Source organism: Tetrao urogallus, assembly GCF_951394365.1.
Source record: "Tetrao urogallus genome assembly, chromosome: 1".
NCBI classification, from domain to species: domain Eukaryota; kingdom Metazoa; phylum Chordata; class Aves; order Galliformes; family Phasianidae; genus Tetrao; species Tetrao urogallus.
The window spans coordinates 6409361-6427641 of NC_136813.1; the positions used below are offsets into that span (position 1 = coordinate 6409361).

The 18281-nt window shown below is 38.8% G+C and overlaps 1 protein-coding gene across 3 annotated transcripts in view; it reads left to right on the top strand.

Moving 5' to 3' along the window:
• Nucleotides 1-323: 323 nt before the first annotated feature.
• Nucleotides 324-18281, top strand: part of DLG2 (discs large MAGUK scaffold protein 2) — a gene marked incomplete at both ends in the record, with an annotated part of 740481 nt that continues 722523 nt past the window's right edge. For all 3 annotated transcript variants that reach the window (XM_079537732.1, XM_079537733.1, XM_079537734.1), the window contains one exon: nt 324-365. In XM_079537732.1, coding sequence (XP_079393858.1) covers nt 324-365 — 42 coding nt within the window. The remainder of the gene's footprint in view (nt 366-18281) is intronic.

Sequence of the window (18281 nt, forward strand, 5' to 3'; positions counted from 1 at the left end):
TGGGTGAGTTCCCCCTCCTTTTTCCCCCCGAATTTAAAATGCTGGAAGGAAAAGCAACTGAGGTCCAAGTTTCAGCTGCTGAATTCTCTGCTAATTGAAATTACTGGGCATCTTGCTATATATAGTCGACGAAGAGCTATGTAGCTTTCACTCAGTGCCTTCAAGACATGTCTTTTTGTAGTCAGAAAAACAGAGATCAATGCATTTTCAAACTGACAGAGGGAACGGATGCTCCTTAGTAGCACATGCTCGGGATCGTGTGTGTACCGTTTGTGCAGAGCAGAGACGCTGAATACTGGTCCATATGCTCCTTGTTTACTGCAATGTTTTTTGCATGTTACTGTGCACTCCGGACTAATGTGAAGGTAAGAGGAGACGAGACAACAATTTGGCAGGAATGTACATGTAAAACCAGCTGCAGAAAATGTCTACCTTGTCTTGCTGAGTACTTTGGAATTGCTGGCTGAACAAGCATATTATTACAGGTGGTTGTGGAGGCTTTGTTTTATCGTTGTCTGTATTGCTAAAGCATAGAAGCATGTTTTAATTTTGCAGCATAGTGACCTTCAGTTTTTAACTGCTTGCTGCTCAGGTTCTGAGCTTGTATATCTGATAAACATGTTTTGCTACTGTCCAGGTAGGCCAGAGACAAGAAGCCAAAGGCTGTTTGTGCAAAGCTACATAGCCTTATATATAGGATAAGAATTCCTATACTGTGGTCCCCATGCATCCCCCAGGTGATGCTGCTTGCATGCTTTCTTGTTGATTACTTGTCTGGGAATCGGGGTCTCGTTGCTGTTCCTGGTTTTGCATTTGTGTCCCGATTTGTTTCTAACTGAAAACAAAATGCATACAATCAAATTATAAGCAATGTTCTAAGAAATAAACAAGAGATTATTACTGCAAAGTGTTACAGAAAATGCCAGCTGGCAGCACTGGTCTCACAGTAACTATGAACCAGCGTTTGTCACTCATGTCAGCATTTGCTTGTTCTGTTAATTAGTGTCAGAACTTCAATATAAGTCGCTGAATGTATTACCTTCTCTGAGAGTAGGACAATATTAGCAGACAGGATCATTGGCGTTGAATTGAGCTCTAAGCCAAGCTGTGGGCCAGCTGTGGGAATCCAGTTGCATAATTTAGATAAATTACAGTCCTCAGTCAACATATTGGGGAGCTACTTTCAGCTTTCTGGCTTTTTCAAGTTCAAATGAGTGTGTCAAATGATGGATAAACTGATTTGCCTGGAGAAATACTTCTTAAGGATATTTTGCTTTTAAACTGCTTTTAGCTTGCCCCTGAATTAAAGTGAGTTTTCTGTATTTGCACTTGGTTTGATAATAATGAAGTTCATATTTTATTATTAGCTCAAAATAATTGTATTGATATTTAATTAAAAAGATATTTTGTATTAGAAGCTCTTATTCTAAGAATCTGCTTCTGTGGTTGTGGTCAAAGTCTGTGCTGCTGGTTGCTGTACTGAATTGCTAAGCTTTCATATTTTATTACTTTCTAATTAACTTCTGCAGTTCACTTTTTTGCATCTCTTCTGAGGAATAAAGGGGAAAATATTTTCTTTGAATATTCAGATAGCAAGCTGAGAAAAAAGCTGAGAAAAATTATTTAAAACTTAATGATGTTCTGTCTTAAAATACAGCCATTGTCCTTATGCTTTTCCTATGTTTTAGGCAGGTTAGTAAATCATATCCACGTTATAAGCCCGGTGTTTTTTGCAGCAAATTGTCAATAAAGAAATATTTTGAGACCAATTGTTCTTTGTTGCTCCTTCTGTCCCTAAGCTGCAGTACTTTGCTGAAGGTGTTCTGCTAAAGTGGGTCTGTTGTTCAGCAGTGATTTGTCAGTCTAAATAAGAATAGGTACAGGAGAAATTTCAACATAACTATTTTCACCTTAAGTTCTATAAGGTACCTTTATCAGTAAGTACCACTGCAGCTGTGAGGAGCCCCATGAGTTTCACTTCTGAAATGCTTTTGCTTCCAATCATGAACACCGAAGAAAGTGAAAGGTTTGTGCTAGCCCAAGTCTGCTGATTGTTTGAATAAGAGTATGAATATGAATAAGAAAAAAATCTTCCGCTTTCGCTGTTAAATGTCTCTGCAGTAATTGTTTGAGATGCAGTATAAACATACTGACTGTAATTTACATGGTGTTGTTCTAAGGACATTGTCCTCAGTTGTTTAAATTTCATCCAACCCATCTGTTTCCTGTATATACATTGGTCAACTGCTTTCCAGGCTATGCACTGGGGTTTAACAACGTAGGAGAGCTTTGCACATCCCTGGAGGGATACTACCCAAGTATATGGCAGTGCCACTCACATCTTCAGTAATTCCTATGTCCATTTTCTGACATAAAAAATTACTTACTAAATAGAAGTTTATAGAAAGGTACTTCCCATGCCCGGTCATTCTAAAATGCATTGCAGAACTCTGTTGCTTTTAACTTAGTTGGCATTAACATAAGCCACAGCTTTATGGGTGGCCAAAATAAATGAAATACATTATAAAACATCTGTTTCTAGTTTTATTTTTTCCCCTTTTAAACGGGTGGAAAAATCTCAGTGGTTCTCAAATATTTTAGTCTTTAAGTCATAAGATAGAATTAAACTTTAAGTACAGGCTGTAACAGGAAATAGATTTGCTTGCCCTGGAAAGAGAAAAAGAAAAAGCAATTGGGTCTGTTTCTGATGGCAGCTGCGTTTTATGGCTTAAGAGAAAGCAGATTTTTCAAGTTCAAGGTAGGACTCTTGCTTCTTGTTTGCCCATATGAACTTGGTTGGCATATGCAGACTTGAAAAAAGAGCTCTACTCCATGCATTCTTGGTTGAATTCTGTGTTTGCAGTTAACTGAAGAACAGTACAGACCATGAAATTGTACCTTCCTATGTGAAGAACTGTTTTTTTTTCTGCCCGAGCAGAAGCAAAGACAGTAATTTCAAAAGAGGAAGACGTCTGAGAAGTTCTGGGCAAATGTCTTTCTCTGTCAGAATTTCTGTAGACCCACACTTTAACAATTAAATTCAGTTTAAATTAAAAAAAAAAAAAAAAAAAAAAAGAGAATCTAACTACTGCTCACCATTGCCTGTTTGCTAGATGCAACACCATTGAATTTCTGTCTTTTTAACTGATCTCTTTCTTGCTCTCATATCTGCACAATCTTGCACCTTAGTGGAAGATAGCACAAATGAGCACAGAATCCAGTGAATTAAAAACTAAAAGCAGTGCCTTCAAGATCAGAAGTGCTCTTGTATAAACGTGCAGCATGTCTGAAAAGGTGCTGTCCCCCTCTCTGGTTGCTGTATTTGCAGTATGACTGTGGCAGGGGGCTGCCCAATGACAGATACCTGCAGCTGAGCTTGTGTCCATGGCGTATTGGAAAATGCTTTCTGTATTTACATGCAAGTGATTATTACTGGTTGCCACTAAAAACTTTCTGTTCTTGGCTTAGATAAGCGTTTCAAATTCCCTCAGTATTAGCAGTATTTCTTGTAAAAATATGGGAAACATTGCAAATATTTAGGTTGCACAGCCTGAGACAAACTCAAAAAGACCCTTTATGGAGCAGGGTCTTGTTTTTCTTAAAAGTTTGCAGGAGATTTTCCTTCCCCTTCCCCTGGTGAACTGTATGTGTAGTTCTTGCATTTTATTGTGGATCTGGGATGCTATTTCTGGATGACAGATTGAGGGTCTTATGGGAAGCACATCTGCTTCTACTGGGAGCCTGGGAAGCGGAGCTGATGTCTTTCATTGGTACAGTAGTGTGGGACACAATGTGAGCACTGGATTTTCTCACTTAGAAGCACCTCATTCTCAGCAGCAGCCAGCAGAGAACTTTGAGGCCAACAGAACTTAAAGATCGGAGATTTTTGTTATGGATTCAGATCCATACCCTTTCTGAGATATCAAAGGTTTCTCAGGAGGTTCAGATTTAGTTCAGCAGGAGTTTAAGGCACCTCACAGAACTGAGCTCCTGCCTGAGCACTGGGTTGACCAAGTGCCTTTCTTTGTTCTGGCTGCGAACTTTGGGACACAGTGATGGTGACAGTATTTCACATACGCTCCCTTTTATCTCTTGTGCTTCAGCTAGAAGCACACTGGGTCAAACAGTAACCATGATATGATTGATGACTGAAATTTTGACCCCAAAGTGTCCCTTTTTGAGTATCTCAGGTGATGATGAGGACCTGTTGGAGAACACAGCATAGCTTAAGTCCATGGAGGATGCTGGAAGCTGCCATCCTTTGATCACTTTAGCTTTCTCTGTTCTCTTGTCCCACCCACATTTCAAAAACATAAGTTATTATCTTAACTGAGGAGTTTCCAGTTGCAATGTTAGCTTGTGGATTAAGTAATAAAGGCAGAAGAATTGTAGTACTAAATAGCAGAGTGTTTCATCACCAAAAGCTGTAAAACATCACAAAAGCCAGCTCAGCTACCAACTTCTGTCCACATTTCTACACCTAGCTGTAACTCTTCCATTCCCTGTACACTTTAATGATGTAGCTACTTAAGTAAGTTGTGTAGATCACATACCTCACCACCTGTACCAAGAATTGCTTTGGTCCTCCAAAGGAAAAGACTTTCTGAATGTTTCAGACTTGAGCCTGTATTGCCACAGCATGTTCTTATGCAGTATTATATTTGCATATGGAAGATAGATTCTGGAATTTATAAAGAAATCAAAGGGATTTGGACTCACAGCTCTCTCAGACTTTCAAATATAGTGCCTGTTCTCTTATGCATATTTTTCTTCTTCAAGTCTTCCACCACACACCATCCTCTATTAAGTGAGGAACAGTTCAGAAGTCACACAAATGGCTTTGATACAAGATTGTAAAAGGAGTAAACAAGAAAGACTGTTTTCTCACTTTCCCTATTTTAATTAAGAATAAACTCTAAAACCGCTCTACTCAGAAGTTTTTTAATCATTCCTTTTGTCTTATGATGAAGTCTGACATGGTCTGGCCCAGTGTTCTCATAGGTGAATAGTAGTAACTACAAATCAGGTGGCAGGTCAAAGCACAGTTCCTCTAGTACTGGACACCAAGATGAAATTTAGGTTATTGCTAGAAAGCAAATAAATTTGGTGTAGAACTTCTACCTCATTTGGTTTGGAGATAAGGCAAAGGATAGTGTCATGAATGTTGTGAATATTTGGCTCAATTTCTCTAATATGTCTTCTTATCTGATAATAAAATATCTGCCTAGACTATAAAATAAGCAACATTGTGAACTTTATAAGGGATTTGTTTAACAGTTGTGGAATCTGACCTTGAGAGCTAAAAACTTTGCACTGCTATAATTCTTTTGTTAAATAAAGGCAGAATATTAGGGAAGAGGTAACTCATTGCAAGAAAGGTTTACTTGTCTCTTGGACATGCTTCTACAAAGAGAACTCTCTCAAAAAATGCAACTGTAATAGCACCACAGCATTTATTTCTTTTGGTAGTTTGCTGTATCTGTTATTAAAATATACTGTTGCTGCCCACTCTTAAAGGCAGAAAGATAAAGTTCTCATTTATAGCCCACTTTTTGCAATCACATCTGAGAAGCTAATAGGAGTTTTGGTAAATAAAAAAATCTGAATTAAGTCTCATATAATTCACATAGTAGTTCTTTCTGAATAAGAAATACATCATTTGAATCCTTAAGATTGATTTCCCACTTCTGAAATCAGCCTTGCCCAGATTTGCAAGCATTTATAATACCTAAGTATGTACTTTAACACTGTTCATCCTCAAGTGTTGATTTACGACACATGGTCATAACAAGTAATGAATGAAAGCAGTAATAAATTAAAAACAGAGCAGCAGTTCTGGTTTTCTAGATAGAGTGGAACTTTACCTAGCCTATATGCCAGAATAATATTCTCTTAAAGGTCATTATAAATAAGTGAATTGGTACAGAGATGCTAAGGTGCAGATCACAGTGTAAGGAGTTAATTCCACTGCTAAGGCCAAATCCTTTATGAACACGAAGCAAATATGAGTGTTGTGCTATGGTGATATAGGATACTTACTTAAAGTTAGAAGGGTTAGCCATAAAAATATTGTCTGAAATATACAGAAGCTGTTGTTAATTCAGAAATTTCTGGATACTGCTAGTACCAACAAAAATATTTTGTATCTTCCATTCTAATGTGGGCTCATTAGAGCTTATCTGATGTGCTACTCTTATCAGAGATATATAACTGGCCTTTCTGTTGGAGAAGAATTGAAAAGATCTAGGACTGTAAACATAAATTTGGTGGGGTTTTAAGATATGCAAGTAACTATAATAGCATGTCTATATCTGACAATTTTATGTTTATATGAAAGTGATGAAAAATGAAATGCTCTGGTCTTAAATCAACACTGATAGCATTGCTCTGGGTACTAAAGATGCCAGTGCCTGTTTGACACTATGTTTGTGGAGATATTAGATCAGCAATCTTGACAACAATGCTGCATGCAAAATGTTGGTCTCAGGCAAAAGTAAGGTTTTCTTTCTCTTGTGAGTCCTACCACCTTGATGAGAAAAAAATGCAAAAGATCATTAAGCAGGAATGAATGGAGCTGATAATAACCAGCAAAAATTAGAGGCTGCCAAACAATGTGTCCCGGTTATCTCCTAACTACACATGCTTTCAATTTCATCGTTCTTCTGTCCCATTTGCTCATGCTAGGTTAGACAAGATAGTCCAGGTTCTGTGATTGAATGGAATGTTGCATTTTCCAGAGCTAGCCTTCAAACATGTGTCCTCTCTTGTTGCTACTGGTTGTGGGTGTATATTGGAAATGTTGAGATGTTTTGTTCATATCTGGCCCCCCACGTTTTTGGAAGGGGGGGAAAGTGTGAAATGATTGTACCTGGTTTGGGAGGGGGAAACCTTCACCATCTTCCTTTCATGGTAAATTTACAGACAGAGAGAGAGGAGATTGTCTTTCAGAAGAAGAGAAGACATAGTAGAAGAGAAGAATTGGTATTTTTTCAGTTGTGGATGCACACTGGGGAAATGAACTCTGGAGCGCATTCAGACAGTCTGCATTCCACCTGTGTCCCTAAAACAAAATAACGACTAATACAGAAACTCCATAGCAATAATAATAAAAAATTATTAAAAGCATTGCCATCACTGTTTTCTCAGAGGTAGCTGATATTTCCCTATGTGTCTCCAGAGAGATCTGAGCACATGAAATAGTATAAATCCTCCTGATAGCTGCACAGCTTCCAGAGTTCTTCTGAAAAGACAAGTAGAACAGAGTCCAAATCCCAGAAAATCAAACCAAAGAGACCTGAGCATAAGCTTTTTTTGTTTTAGTTTCACTTCCAATGAAGATGTGAAATTTTCAAATTTCAAACTGAAATCTTTGAAGAGAAGTAATTGGAAAGGCTCACCTTCTTCTGATAGCACAGAGGATCATTAAAACCTTAGGAAAGGAGGATTAACCGTAGAAGTAAAACATTTTCATCCAACTTGCAGGACAGGTGAAGAAAATATGACATTTACTTCACACATATCTGCTGAAATTTTGGACGGGATTCTCAGCCTGCTCCAGATCTGCTTTCAAAGCTTCATTTTTCATTTGCAAACAAGAATCACTGGCCAAGTTTTCAAGTTCGACAGAATAACTGTGATTAATCCAGTCTGATCATGCAGACTGTAAAACTACTATGGATTGTTTGAAGAAGATACATTTGTTGGCAACTGCCATACCCTTGTACAAGAAAAATATTTCTAAATTCTCATGTGGGAGAAACTTTCACAACTGTTCCACCTGTATTATTCCAGGGGCTAATTATTTTATTGCAGATGCATGCCATATTTCTAGTCTGAATTTATTTATTCTCGTCTTTCAGTTTTTGGGTCACTTTCAGGTTTTTCTGCTACGTTTTAATCCACTAGACTGAGGTTTTCACTGCAAAGGCTTATTCCTCCCATGAACTCCCCTAGACTGCTGTGAAAGCATCACCTAATCATCTCTTTGATTAAATAAATAAACAGCGCTCCTGGCATCTTTCACTACAAAGCACAATTGCCAGCGATCTCATCCCTCCCCTGACTTGTCTTTGAGCTCTCTCCAGTTTCATGGCAGGCTTTGTGATCTGTGCATGCCACAGCTGGACACGGCCTTGGAGCAGTTGCAGCCCTGTGCTGAAGTAATGAATATCTTGGCTCACTGTAAAGGTACCTATGTGTATGTCCAGGGTAACATTGGCTCCTTCAACCTCACTGCTGCACTGGGGATTCCTGTTCTACCCTATATCTGCCAGGGCTGCCATCTGCTTTACAGCACACTGTACCTCTGGGTAGTTTCTGTGAGGAGGGGGTTGCTTTCTTTATTCCAAAAGTTAGGATTTTATTACTGTCTGTGTTAAAAAATACATTGATTTGTAGTCTTGACCTTCTTTGCACCATTTACCACACTACTTTTTTTCCTGTCATTTCTAAATCTGATTAGTGATTCTCCCAGCCTAATCAACATTTAAAAAGGCGTAAGACCAGGACTGATCCCTGAGGAGCCCACAAAACACAGCTGATCAAGTGCTCTGTTTGTAATTACTCTCTGAATTCTTTTGTTAGACACTTTTTAATCCATTTAATGTATGCCATTTTGATTTTGCTTTTAATAAAATGTCATGCAGCACCATGTCAAATGATTTACGGAAGTCTAAGTATGTAATATTAATATTGTTACCATTGTCAGCCAAATTTGTAATCCCATCTAAAAAAGATAGCATGTTAGTTTGACAGAATCTGTTTTACATTAACCTGGTATTACGTGAGTGTCTTTCTTTCAGCTCTTTCTTAATATATGTTTTATCAACAATTTCATGCTAAGTGTTTTTGAGAATACAGCCATAAATAGGATAATAGAAATTGGAAGGAATGAATCTCTTTAACTCCAGTCTTTGTTTGAGTGTCTGTTTAGAAATCAGTTTCTGATTGAACCTGAAGCAAAAGTCAGGAACACTTTTGAAATGTTGATCTTCTTGGAAAATACAGACCTCCCAGTTAAAATGGAGAATTGAATAGATAAATTATGTCCAACAAAAAACTTGCATGGAAGAACTGGTTTCTTTTGTTGGACCACATTCAGTGATTGAAACACATAGGAAGTTCACCTAAGTGAAGCCCTTTATCTTCACTTATATCCTTGGATTATCACGGCCATGTTCATGGTCAGCAACTCAGTAAATAGACATTATATAAAGCATCATGTTATTAGAAATAAAATCACATTACATAGATCCTTTGGAAAATGAAAATATGAAGACTTGGAAAGATGATTTCATTTATTCTAGACCACTGAAGAAATGAACTTGAATTCTTGTTAAGAGGTGGTCAGAATGCTCTTTCCAGCATTCACCAGCACTTTTATACCCTTATATCCCTTTGTTCTTTTCAAGGAATCACAGAGTGGTTGATATTGTAAGAGACCTTTGGGTCCATCTGGTCCAACCCCTGCTCCAGCAGGGATACCCACCACAGGGTGATCATTTCTGGCTGTCTTTTGGAGATCTCCAAGGAGGAGACTCCACAGCCCCTCTGGGCAATCTTTGATAGTGCTCTGTTACCCACAAGGTAACAAAAACTGAAATTCAGGCAGAACCTTTTATGTTTCAATGGTCCTCTTTTGCCTGCCATTGGGCACCACTGAAAAGAACCTGGCTGTGTCCTCACTGCAACTTCATTTCAGATATTTGTGTACATTGATCAAATGCCCTCAGTCTTTCTCTTCTCTAGGCTAAAAAGTCTCTCATCCCTTCCTCAGAGTAGATGTGCTTCAATCCCTTCATCACCTTTGTGGGCTTTCCTTTGACTGTCTACAGTATATCTGTGTGTCTTTTGCACTGGGGGCTGGAACTGGATACAGTACTCCAGATGTGGCCTCAAAAATACTGTGCAGAGTGGAAGGATCACCTCTTTGACCTGCTGGCAATATTTTGCCTAATACAGCCAAGAATATCATTAACCTTCTTAGCAGCAAGGGCACATTCCTGGCCAGTGTTCATCTTGGTGTCCACTAGGACCCCCTGGTCTTTTTCTGCAGAGCTGGTTCCAACTGGGTGCCCCTGGAATATTCAGCTGCCTGATTCTATTCCTCCCCGGGGGCATGGCTTTGCACTTTTCTTTGAGGTTCATCATAGAATCACAGAACAGCTTGGGTTGGACCTTAAAGCCCATCCAGTTCCACTCCCCCAACCCTTGGGCAGGGTTGCCACTCACCTGATCAGGCTGCCCAGGACTCCATTCTGATTTTGAGATGTTATCAATTTCTTAAGAAAAATTTCTTTTCTAGCAGTGAATGGTAGATGAAGGCCACGTGTTTGTTTCCAACTACATGTGTAATGGGAGAGTAAGGAAAAGTAATTTTACCAGTAAAGCAAAAGAGCGCTATAAAGAATTCAGGTGGCATTCAGCTCACCTAAATTTAGACATAACTGATGTAAACATCTGTATCTAGTGATTTCAGGCTCCCTTTAGTGTCAGCACAGAGGAATTGTCTCTTTTGAGGCATGATTCATATGACCTAGTTTAAATATCTACATGGAGATGAGATTAATTTTGTCCTGAAAGTGCCAGTTTCTCTCCATTTACCAGAGAGAGCTTAGGTGACTAGCTGAGATGCAGGTCTCTCTGTTATAGACATTTCCATCTGGGCAAATTAATCCCATCCTTCGAAGCAGTGAGGATGGGATTGTTAATGCTGGTCAGGGCGCTTTTTCTTTCCTCTCCTTTCACATGTAATAGAAGGATGACATTAAAATGTGAGAGGAGGAGCAAACTGTTGTGAAGGGTCAGCCAACATGCCCTGGAGATGAGGCAAAAGCAAGAACTAGTGGGACAATGAGATCATCTGATTTGTTTTTCTTTGTTTTTGTCTCAGTTCTTGCTTCTAAATTACTTAATTAATATTCAAAAAGTAAGCAGTGAGTAATTGAACTGAGCTGTTTGCAGCTTGTTTCCCTCTTGCCCAGCTGGTATATCAGACCATTATTTCAAAGATGCTCAATTGTTGTATTTTATTTCAGTTGCTCTAAAATTATGTGAGATCAAATTAAAGAGAACACACTTAGCTCTGCCTCCTTTCTGAGGGCAGTGTGACTTTTGCGGTGCAAAGGCATGAGAAAAAAAAAAAAAAAAGGAGAAAAGTAGATGGAGCACATAGATTGACTTGCATGTCAGCTGAAAAAATTCAGGGCTCACCTTCCTACAAGCTTGGTCTCTATGAATTTATAAAGCTAGATAGCTGAAAAACATATAGAGCTTATTGTAAATTAGATCCACAATCATGCAAATGACCAGTGTTGTAAGTCTCAAAGTGGACACAAAAACTGGGGGGTAAACATGGCTAGAAATGCAAGATGAAAAACTGAACATGGGCCTACAAAAGTAGGTGTGATCCCAGAAGACCTGAAGTGCTTCCATTGTTTCACCAGAAAAGGCTGGTATAATGGATACATTATTGCACCCTAGGAGGGTATTGTGTGAGAATTAATTAACAAACATTTGTACAAAATGTCCACTATATGTTTGCTACATAAGTGGTAAAACAATCAAGCAATTCAAGTGTAAGGGACTGTTTAAGATAATTTCAAATTCGTCAAAAGTTGTTAGAAGCATAGGTCTCTCCAAAAGTAATACCTCCTATTTATTTCCATGGAAACTACAACAGATGAAAAAAGCACAACAGCAGTTTTGGATAGAGCTAATTCTCAGGTACAATAAAGTACTTTTCAAAATAGTTGACACCACCAGTTATGCATTTTCACCAGCAGTGAACAATAAGCTGCATTCTGGGCTTGTGAAGTTGTGCACCAGTGGAAGCCTGAGCACATGGAAGTCAGAAGGTGTCAAATACACACTGCATGTTTGGTGTGGTTGAACAGTTCAGCCAAGACTGGCAATGTAATCCATGGTCTTCAAACTGTTATGGGGCCTGTGTTATCGTGTTGCAGGAGGAAGGTTGCCTTCTTCTCTGGCCTGACTTTGAAAGCTCTAACCTTCAGCTTAGTCAGTGTAATGATTTACTGGTCAGAGTTGGTAGTATGTCAGAGTTTCAGGAAGTCCAGATGAATCACCCGTTTCCTACCCCAAAAAATATCATACGTCATTTTACCTTCTGAGGGCTGCATCTTGAACTTTTTCTTCAGTTTTTAATTCACGTCACCACTCCACGGACTGCTGATTTGACTCTAGCTCATAGTAGTGACACCACAATCTTGTCGCCTGTAATTATGTGATTCACCTTCAGCCTCATATTGGTTCAAAAGGTCCTGAAAAACTTGCATACAGTGTTCTTTCTGTTCCTGTGTGAGCTTTCGTGCGACCCACCTGGTGCAAGCTCTGAGATATTCTAATGTTGCCACCATCATTTCCAACTCACTGAAGCAGATATTCAGCTCTGCACACAGTTGCCTGGTCATAATCTGCTGATTTACATGGATGAGGTGATTGAGAGGCTCTTCATTTCACAGTGTGACAGCTATGTATGGCTCTCTGGAAGCTTGTCTTTAATATTATTTGGTCTCCATAAATGTTCAGCAAATGTCGATGAATGTCAATTTTTTCCATATTGAGGAATTCAGTTCCACATCTTGGATTCATACACACTTCCATGTCAGATATCATTTTGTCAGACTGCTCCCCTACTGCCATCTGTCTCACAGCAACAAAAGGTAATGGAATATTGGTGGGAAGGGTCAACATCTGCTACTGTACCACCAATATGATGTTGTGATAAAACAAGAGGCATTACATTTGGAACAGCCCTTGTAATTAACATTAGCCATCTAACTGAAACATTTGACTTGACTCTGAGATTACCCCAAGCTAGATTTAAACGTTGACATATGATCTAAACAGACCAAATTTTACAAAAGTTTGGATATTTAAGTGTGTATTTATGTCAGTCTATTTGACAGAGAAAACGCAACAGCTCTCAACCCAAAAAAGAGTTAAGTGCAAGTTACAGCTTGTTGCTATGTAGTTGTTTTAGTGGTATTAAGCTAAGGGAGAATGTTGTTTTCTGTTTTTATGGGAATTCATACATTCAATACAGAAAAAAATGTTTAAAGATTTCTTGACAGGCTGATAAATCATGAATGCATGCATTGCCCCCAGTCAGGATATTGTTGCACAAAGCATGATGAAACAAGGATACAGAAATGTTCTTCGTATGGTCCATAGCTGGTGGCAAACATCAGCACTAACATAAAAAGAAAAAAAAAGAAAAAAAAATGAAGCAGAAAAAAGAAGGTGTTTCCCCAATAGTCAACCAGAAGAAAAGTGGTGGGGTATCCCCAGATGAGCAATCTCTTCTGTGTGTCTGCTCCATGAAAGCAAAGGTACTGCTGTATCAACCAGGGTGCGTAGGTGGAATGCATCAAAGGGAAAAGCTGACTGCAGCCTGGTACGTGAAGGGCTGCAGTAGCAATGCCCTCAGCGTTATACAGATTAAGGCAGTGTGCAACCTATAACCAATTTTTTGTGGGGAGGAAAAGGAAAAATAACTGTAATATTTTTTTCCAAATGATTGTTTACGCAGACAGCTTAACCCTCAAAGCACAAAGAGCCTTGGCACTGATCTTACAGTTGACTGCATAGAACACCCCCTCAGCCCCTCCTCAGGACCCAAGAGGCACTACCTCTCGTCTCTCCTTGCCAACTGTAAACAGCAGTGAGTCACTTCTGGGTTTCCCTGGTTTATTCAGGTCTTACTCATTTTATTATGCCAAAATTGCATCTGCCACGACTGTCTCTTCTTCGCACATGCACAATCTCTCCACAACTGACATTTGATGCTAGTTCCTGGCTTTACATCAAAGTTATCTATGGAACAATACTTTTCAACGCTGTTGCTGATTCCTCCAGTGATATTTTTTCATTGAAATACTGCCTGTTTCTCTTGCAGTGTATATCTTTCTGTGAATACCTTGGGATGCAGCTCAAAAAACTGCTACCTTTACTGCCTCAAATCTTCCAGATCTTCCTCCAAGGTTTTATTTTTATTTTTCCTTCCCGTGGCTCTCAGAAGTTGACTGTTATACCTCTGAGATTTTACCTTTATATAGTGAGTTTAAGGCGATGCTATATCAAAGTAATGCTCTATTCATGCTATATCAATGCATTTTGTGTTGAAGAAAATGATAGCAAGAAGGCAAGGTAGTTACGGCGTCTAATTTTGAACCTACACCCATTGTACTGTGGTTTTCTACCACTCTGGTGGTGATCTCACTGCAGCTTTCCCCCCCCCCCCCCCCTTCTTCTCCATCATGACCCTGGGACCCTGGGACCACTGCTTTTTCCTCATCATTATTGCAGTGAGTTTTGCCACTGTCTTATCCCTTGCCTTTCCCTCACCATACTAATAGAGCATAAAACTTCCATTCCTACATAAACCTCTAGTAATAACATGCCTCACCAGCTGGAAAACTGTATTTTTCATTTAAGTTTCCTGTGTTCAGCAGTTTCCTCCCTCAAATAACTAAGCTCATTTGCTGATCGTTTCTTCCTGTACATCAGGAAAGATTATGTTTTGTTTAATTCCTTCTTTCATGGAGAAAGTCACTTTGTTCTCCTCCCTTTCTTTACCAGGAAATACCAATTCCTGTTTAAATTAAAAATAAATAAGCAGGGGATTTTCCCCTTCTTTTGTAATTACTTGTTGGATCTGAAATGTTATCATCCTAGAGCAAGAACAAACTTACTGTACTTATCTGAAAATTCCATCAGGTTTCTTTCTTTTTATATATATGAAGGTCACTAGTGAGGAAAGGCTTCCAGGATAAGAGTTTTTAAAGTTTGAGGCTTTACTGTTTAGTAAACAGTGAGTTAATAGACTATAGTGCTAAACAGTAGGAAGAACATGTATTTTCTTCCTATCTTGAAGTTTTCCTACACTTTCCACCAAAGGGCCATTCCATGGTGCTGAAGGGCAACACTCCTAAAACTGATGAAAGGGGATGCTATAGAAATAAATAGTGCATCACTGGAACTCAGCAACAAAATAGTTGAGAGTTTGGAAAGACTTGAAGAAGAGAAGAAGGAAAAGTGACATATGAATTCAAAATATGTACTCCATGCTCCAATGTACAAACTACATAAATTACACTGCTGTTGTTCAGGTTTCTTGTTCTTCTTCTGAAGCAGCTGGTACTGTTCTCTGCCAGACGCAAGCCACTAAATAAGATGATTTATGACAGTTTTGTGTCTTCTGTTAATACAATAATTAGGGAAAAAATATTTTAAGAGCAGTGCTGAAATTTAATCCCTCAACAATAGTCTTTGAAAATTAAGGTTTGGACAGAACAAGCAAGCAAGAACCAGCCTCCATTTCTCTGAGGGAATTTCTAACCTCTAGTATATTTGGCTTCAGTTTATATTTCTGTTCCTTCTGTTTAAGATTCTGGCAGAGCGCTTCTGAGATTTACTTAGGTACCACAAGCATAACTGTTTGAAAATGCAGTCCCGACCATGTAAGAAAAAGTACTGTATCAGTAGTAATGAGTGCCATGAATGCAATGCATATGCTGGCATGCATGGATGCCCTGTCCTTGGAGACATTCAAGGTCAGGCTGGACCAGGCTCTAAGCAACTTGATCTAACTGTAGATGTTCTTGTTCATTGTAAGAGAGTTGGACTAGATAATCTTTAGGGTTCCCTTCCAACTCAAATGATTCTATGATTCTATGACTTCAGAGTACATATAACCTGATACTGTATTGAATATTGGCTTGATGCCTCTGAAGAACTAATTGCAAGCGCAGTAAAATAAATATAACTCAAGAAATATGTGTTTCTAGGTAGAAAAGCAGTGGAATTTGCCTTAGGAAAAACAGTTATTTCTGTGACTATCATCATAACAGTTACCATCTGAGTGATGTTGTTTGGAAATCACTTTGTGTTTCACTGCTGTTGCTGACAGATTTTGCTCAGGCTGTTGTGTAGTTCTTGTTTTCTTAGAGACTTTCACATGGAGTTATGTTGTGAGATAGATATGGCCTGAAGGTAGACTGGTACTTTGCCTGTGACTTTACCATATACGTGCACACCTAGTTTTGTTCTGGGAGTTATTCTGAAAATTTAAACGTAAGGAATACATGGAGATTTGCATCATCAGCTTTCTTTCTACACATAACTTTTTCTTGATGAGACTTCAAGCAACTGTGATTCTCGCACTACATATGAGAACTGTGGTGAAAGAGGCTCTGACTTAGTAGCTGAGCTTCAGTTCCTTGAGTAATCAATTTTCCTGATTTCCCTAAGACTTGTGTTGTTCTTCCAGTCAATCATCCATCTGAAGCAGGAAAAGGAGGAGATATCTGTCAAAGTCTTCTGATGATTGCATAGAGCTCATCAGTAGAAACCCATGGTCAAGGCATGTACAGTACTGCCCCAGCGGTTTATCCCCTGTTTTGAATTTCACACCATGTCTTAGAACATTCTTAGAACTGGAGCACAAGTATTATGAGGAGCTGAGGGAGCTGGGATTGTTCAGTCTGGAGAAGAGGAGGCTCAGGGGAGACCTCATTGCACTCTACAACTTCCTGAAGGGAGGCTGTGGTGCAAAAGGGTCTGGCCTCTTCTCCCAGGCAAATAGTAGGACCTGAGGAAAAGGTCAGAAGTTATACCAGAGGAGGTTTAGGTTGGATATTAGGAGAAACTTTTTCTCTCAAAGGGTGGTCAGGCACTGGAATGGCTGCCCAGGGAGGTGGTGGAGTCGCCGTCTCTGGCAGTGTTCAAGAGGCACCTGGATGAAGAGCTACGAGAGATGGTTTAGTGCTTGTGGTACTGATAGGAATGGGAGGGTGGTTGGACTGGATGATCTTGCAGGTCGTTTCCAACCTTGTGATTCTGTGATTCTGTGAGCATGGTGAATAAATAATCAATACGTGCAGATGACATTAAAACACCAAAAAACTAAGAAAGATGAAGGACAAAAAAATACCCAAACCTACTTTATTTCATGATACTGTTCCATGTACAGCAGTAGAGACGAGAAAGCCTTCCTCACAATGTTTATTTAAAAAATGGATGCTAATGTTCACGGTAGAAACAGAAAACTGAAAGGATTCAGAAGTTTTAAAAATTCCTGTGGGTAGCACTGATTGAGCACACTCATGCAGACATTGAACTGAGAGTCACAGTAACTTTTTTTTATGGGTCAAATCATTTGCTGCTTTCTCATGAAAACATTCGGATTACCTGGACTTATTTTCCTATATTAAAAAATGTCTTTCCAAAAAAGATATGTACAGATCATACAATCAGAATGGCTTAGGTTGGAAGCAACCTTAAAGATTATCCATTTCCAACCCCCCCCTTTTCATCTTTTTTTCCCCTTAAAAATTGGAGTGATGTTTCCCTTCTTCCAGTCACCTTCACCTGACATCCATGACTTCTAGAAAGTGATGGAGAGTGACTTGTCAAATGCATCAGCCAGTTCCTTCAGGAACCTTTTAGGATCCTTACAGTCTTCAAATAAATTTTCTTTATTCTTAAATTAACATATATATTGTGCCAGATGTAATTAATGTAGCATTCCTGTCAACATAGAACAGGAGAATTAGAGTAAATGGAAATCTTTCAGAATAGAATTGCATCTGTTTTTGAGTCTTACATTATCTTCCCTGGACCTTGTTCTGTCAGCAAGATCTGTATCCTTACGTAGCCTGGCAATTATTTCTTTTTTTCTTTTTCAGTTTTGGTCTAATCCCAGGACACCTTCTATCACCTTTTATCAGTGAAAACAGCTTTCACATGATAGCTAACCAGAAAAAAATATGCCATGAAAAAACAAAACTCAAGTGGTGAATAGAGGGAACAGCTGTTAGTCTTTTCAGTTGGAGAGTTTTATTTGGAGGCAGCATTTATCTGTGTTGATGGTTGAGATGGGATATGAAAATGCATTATCATACTGCAAGACATGATGCTATTAGAAAATGTTCATTATTTGTTTGGAAGAAGAAGAAAACTTGGAAGGAATCAAAGCATTAAAATGTTAAAAATGATTCCGTCTAAAAAATGTTGATAGTAATTGTGTGTGGCGAGAAATCAAATCTCTGTCTGCTAATCTATTTAGTAGATAAGCTCCAGTAGAAACATGGTTGGGAACCTCTAGCAATAAGAAGTTAGATTTTACTCAATGGAAAAAAATACCAGTTGTTCCTCAAGTCTGAATCTTGGGTCATTATGGTTTTATGAAGTGCTCATGAATTTAAAATAAGCTCTTCACAGAGATTTCAAAATGTATTTTTTCTACAGGTAAGGAAAAA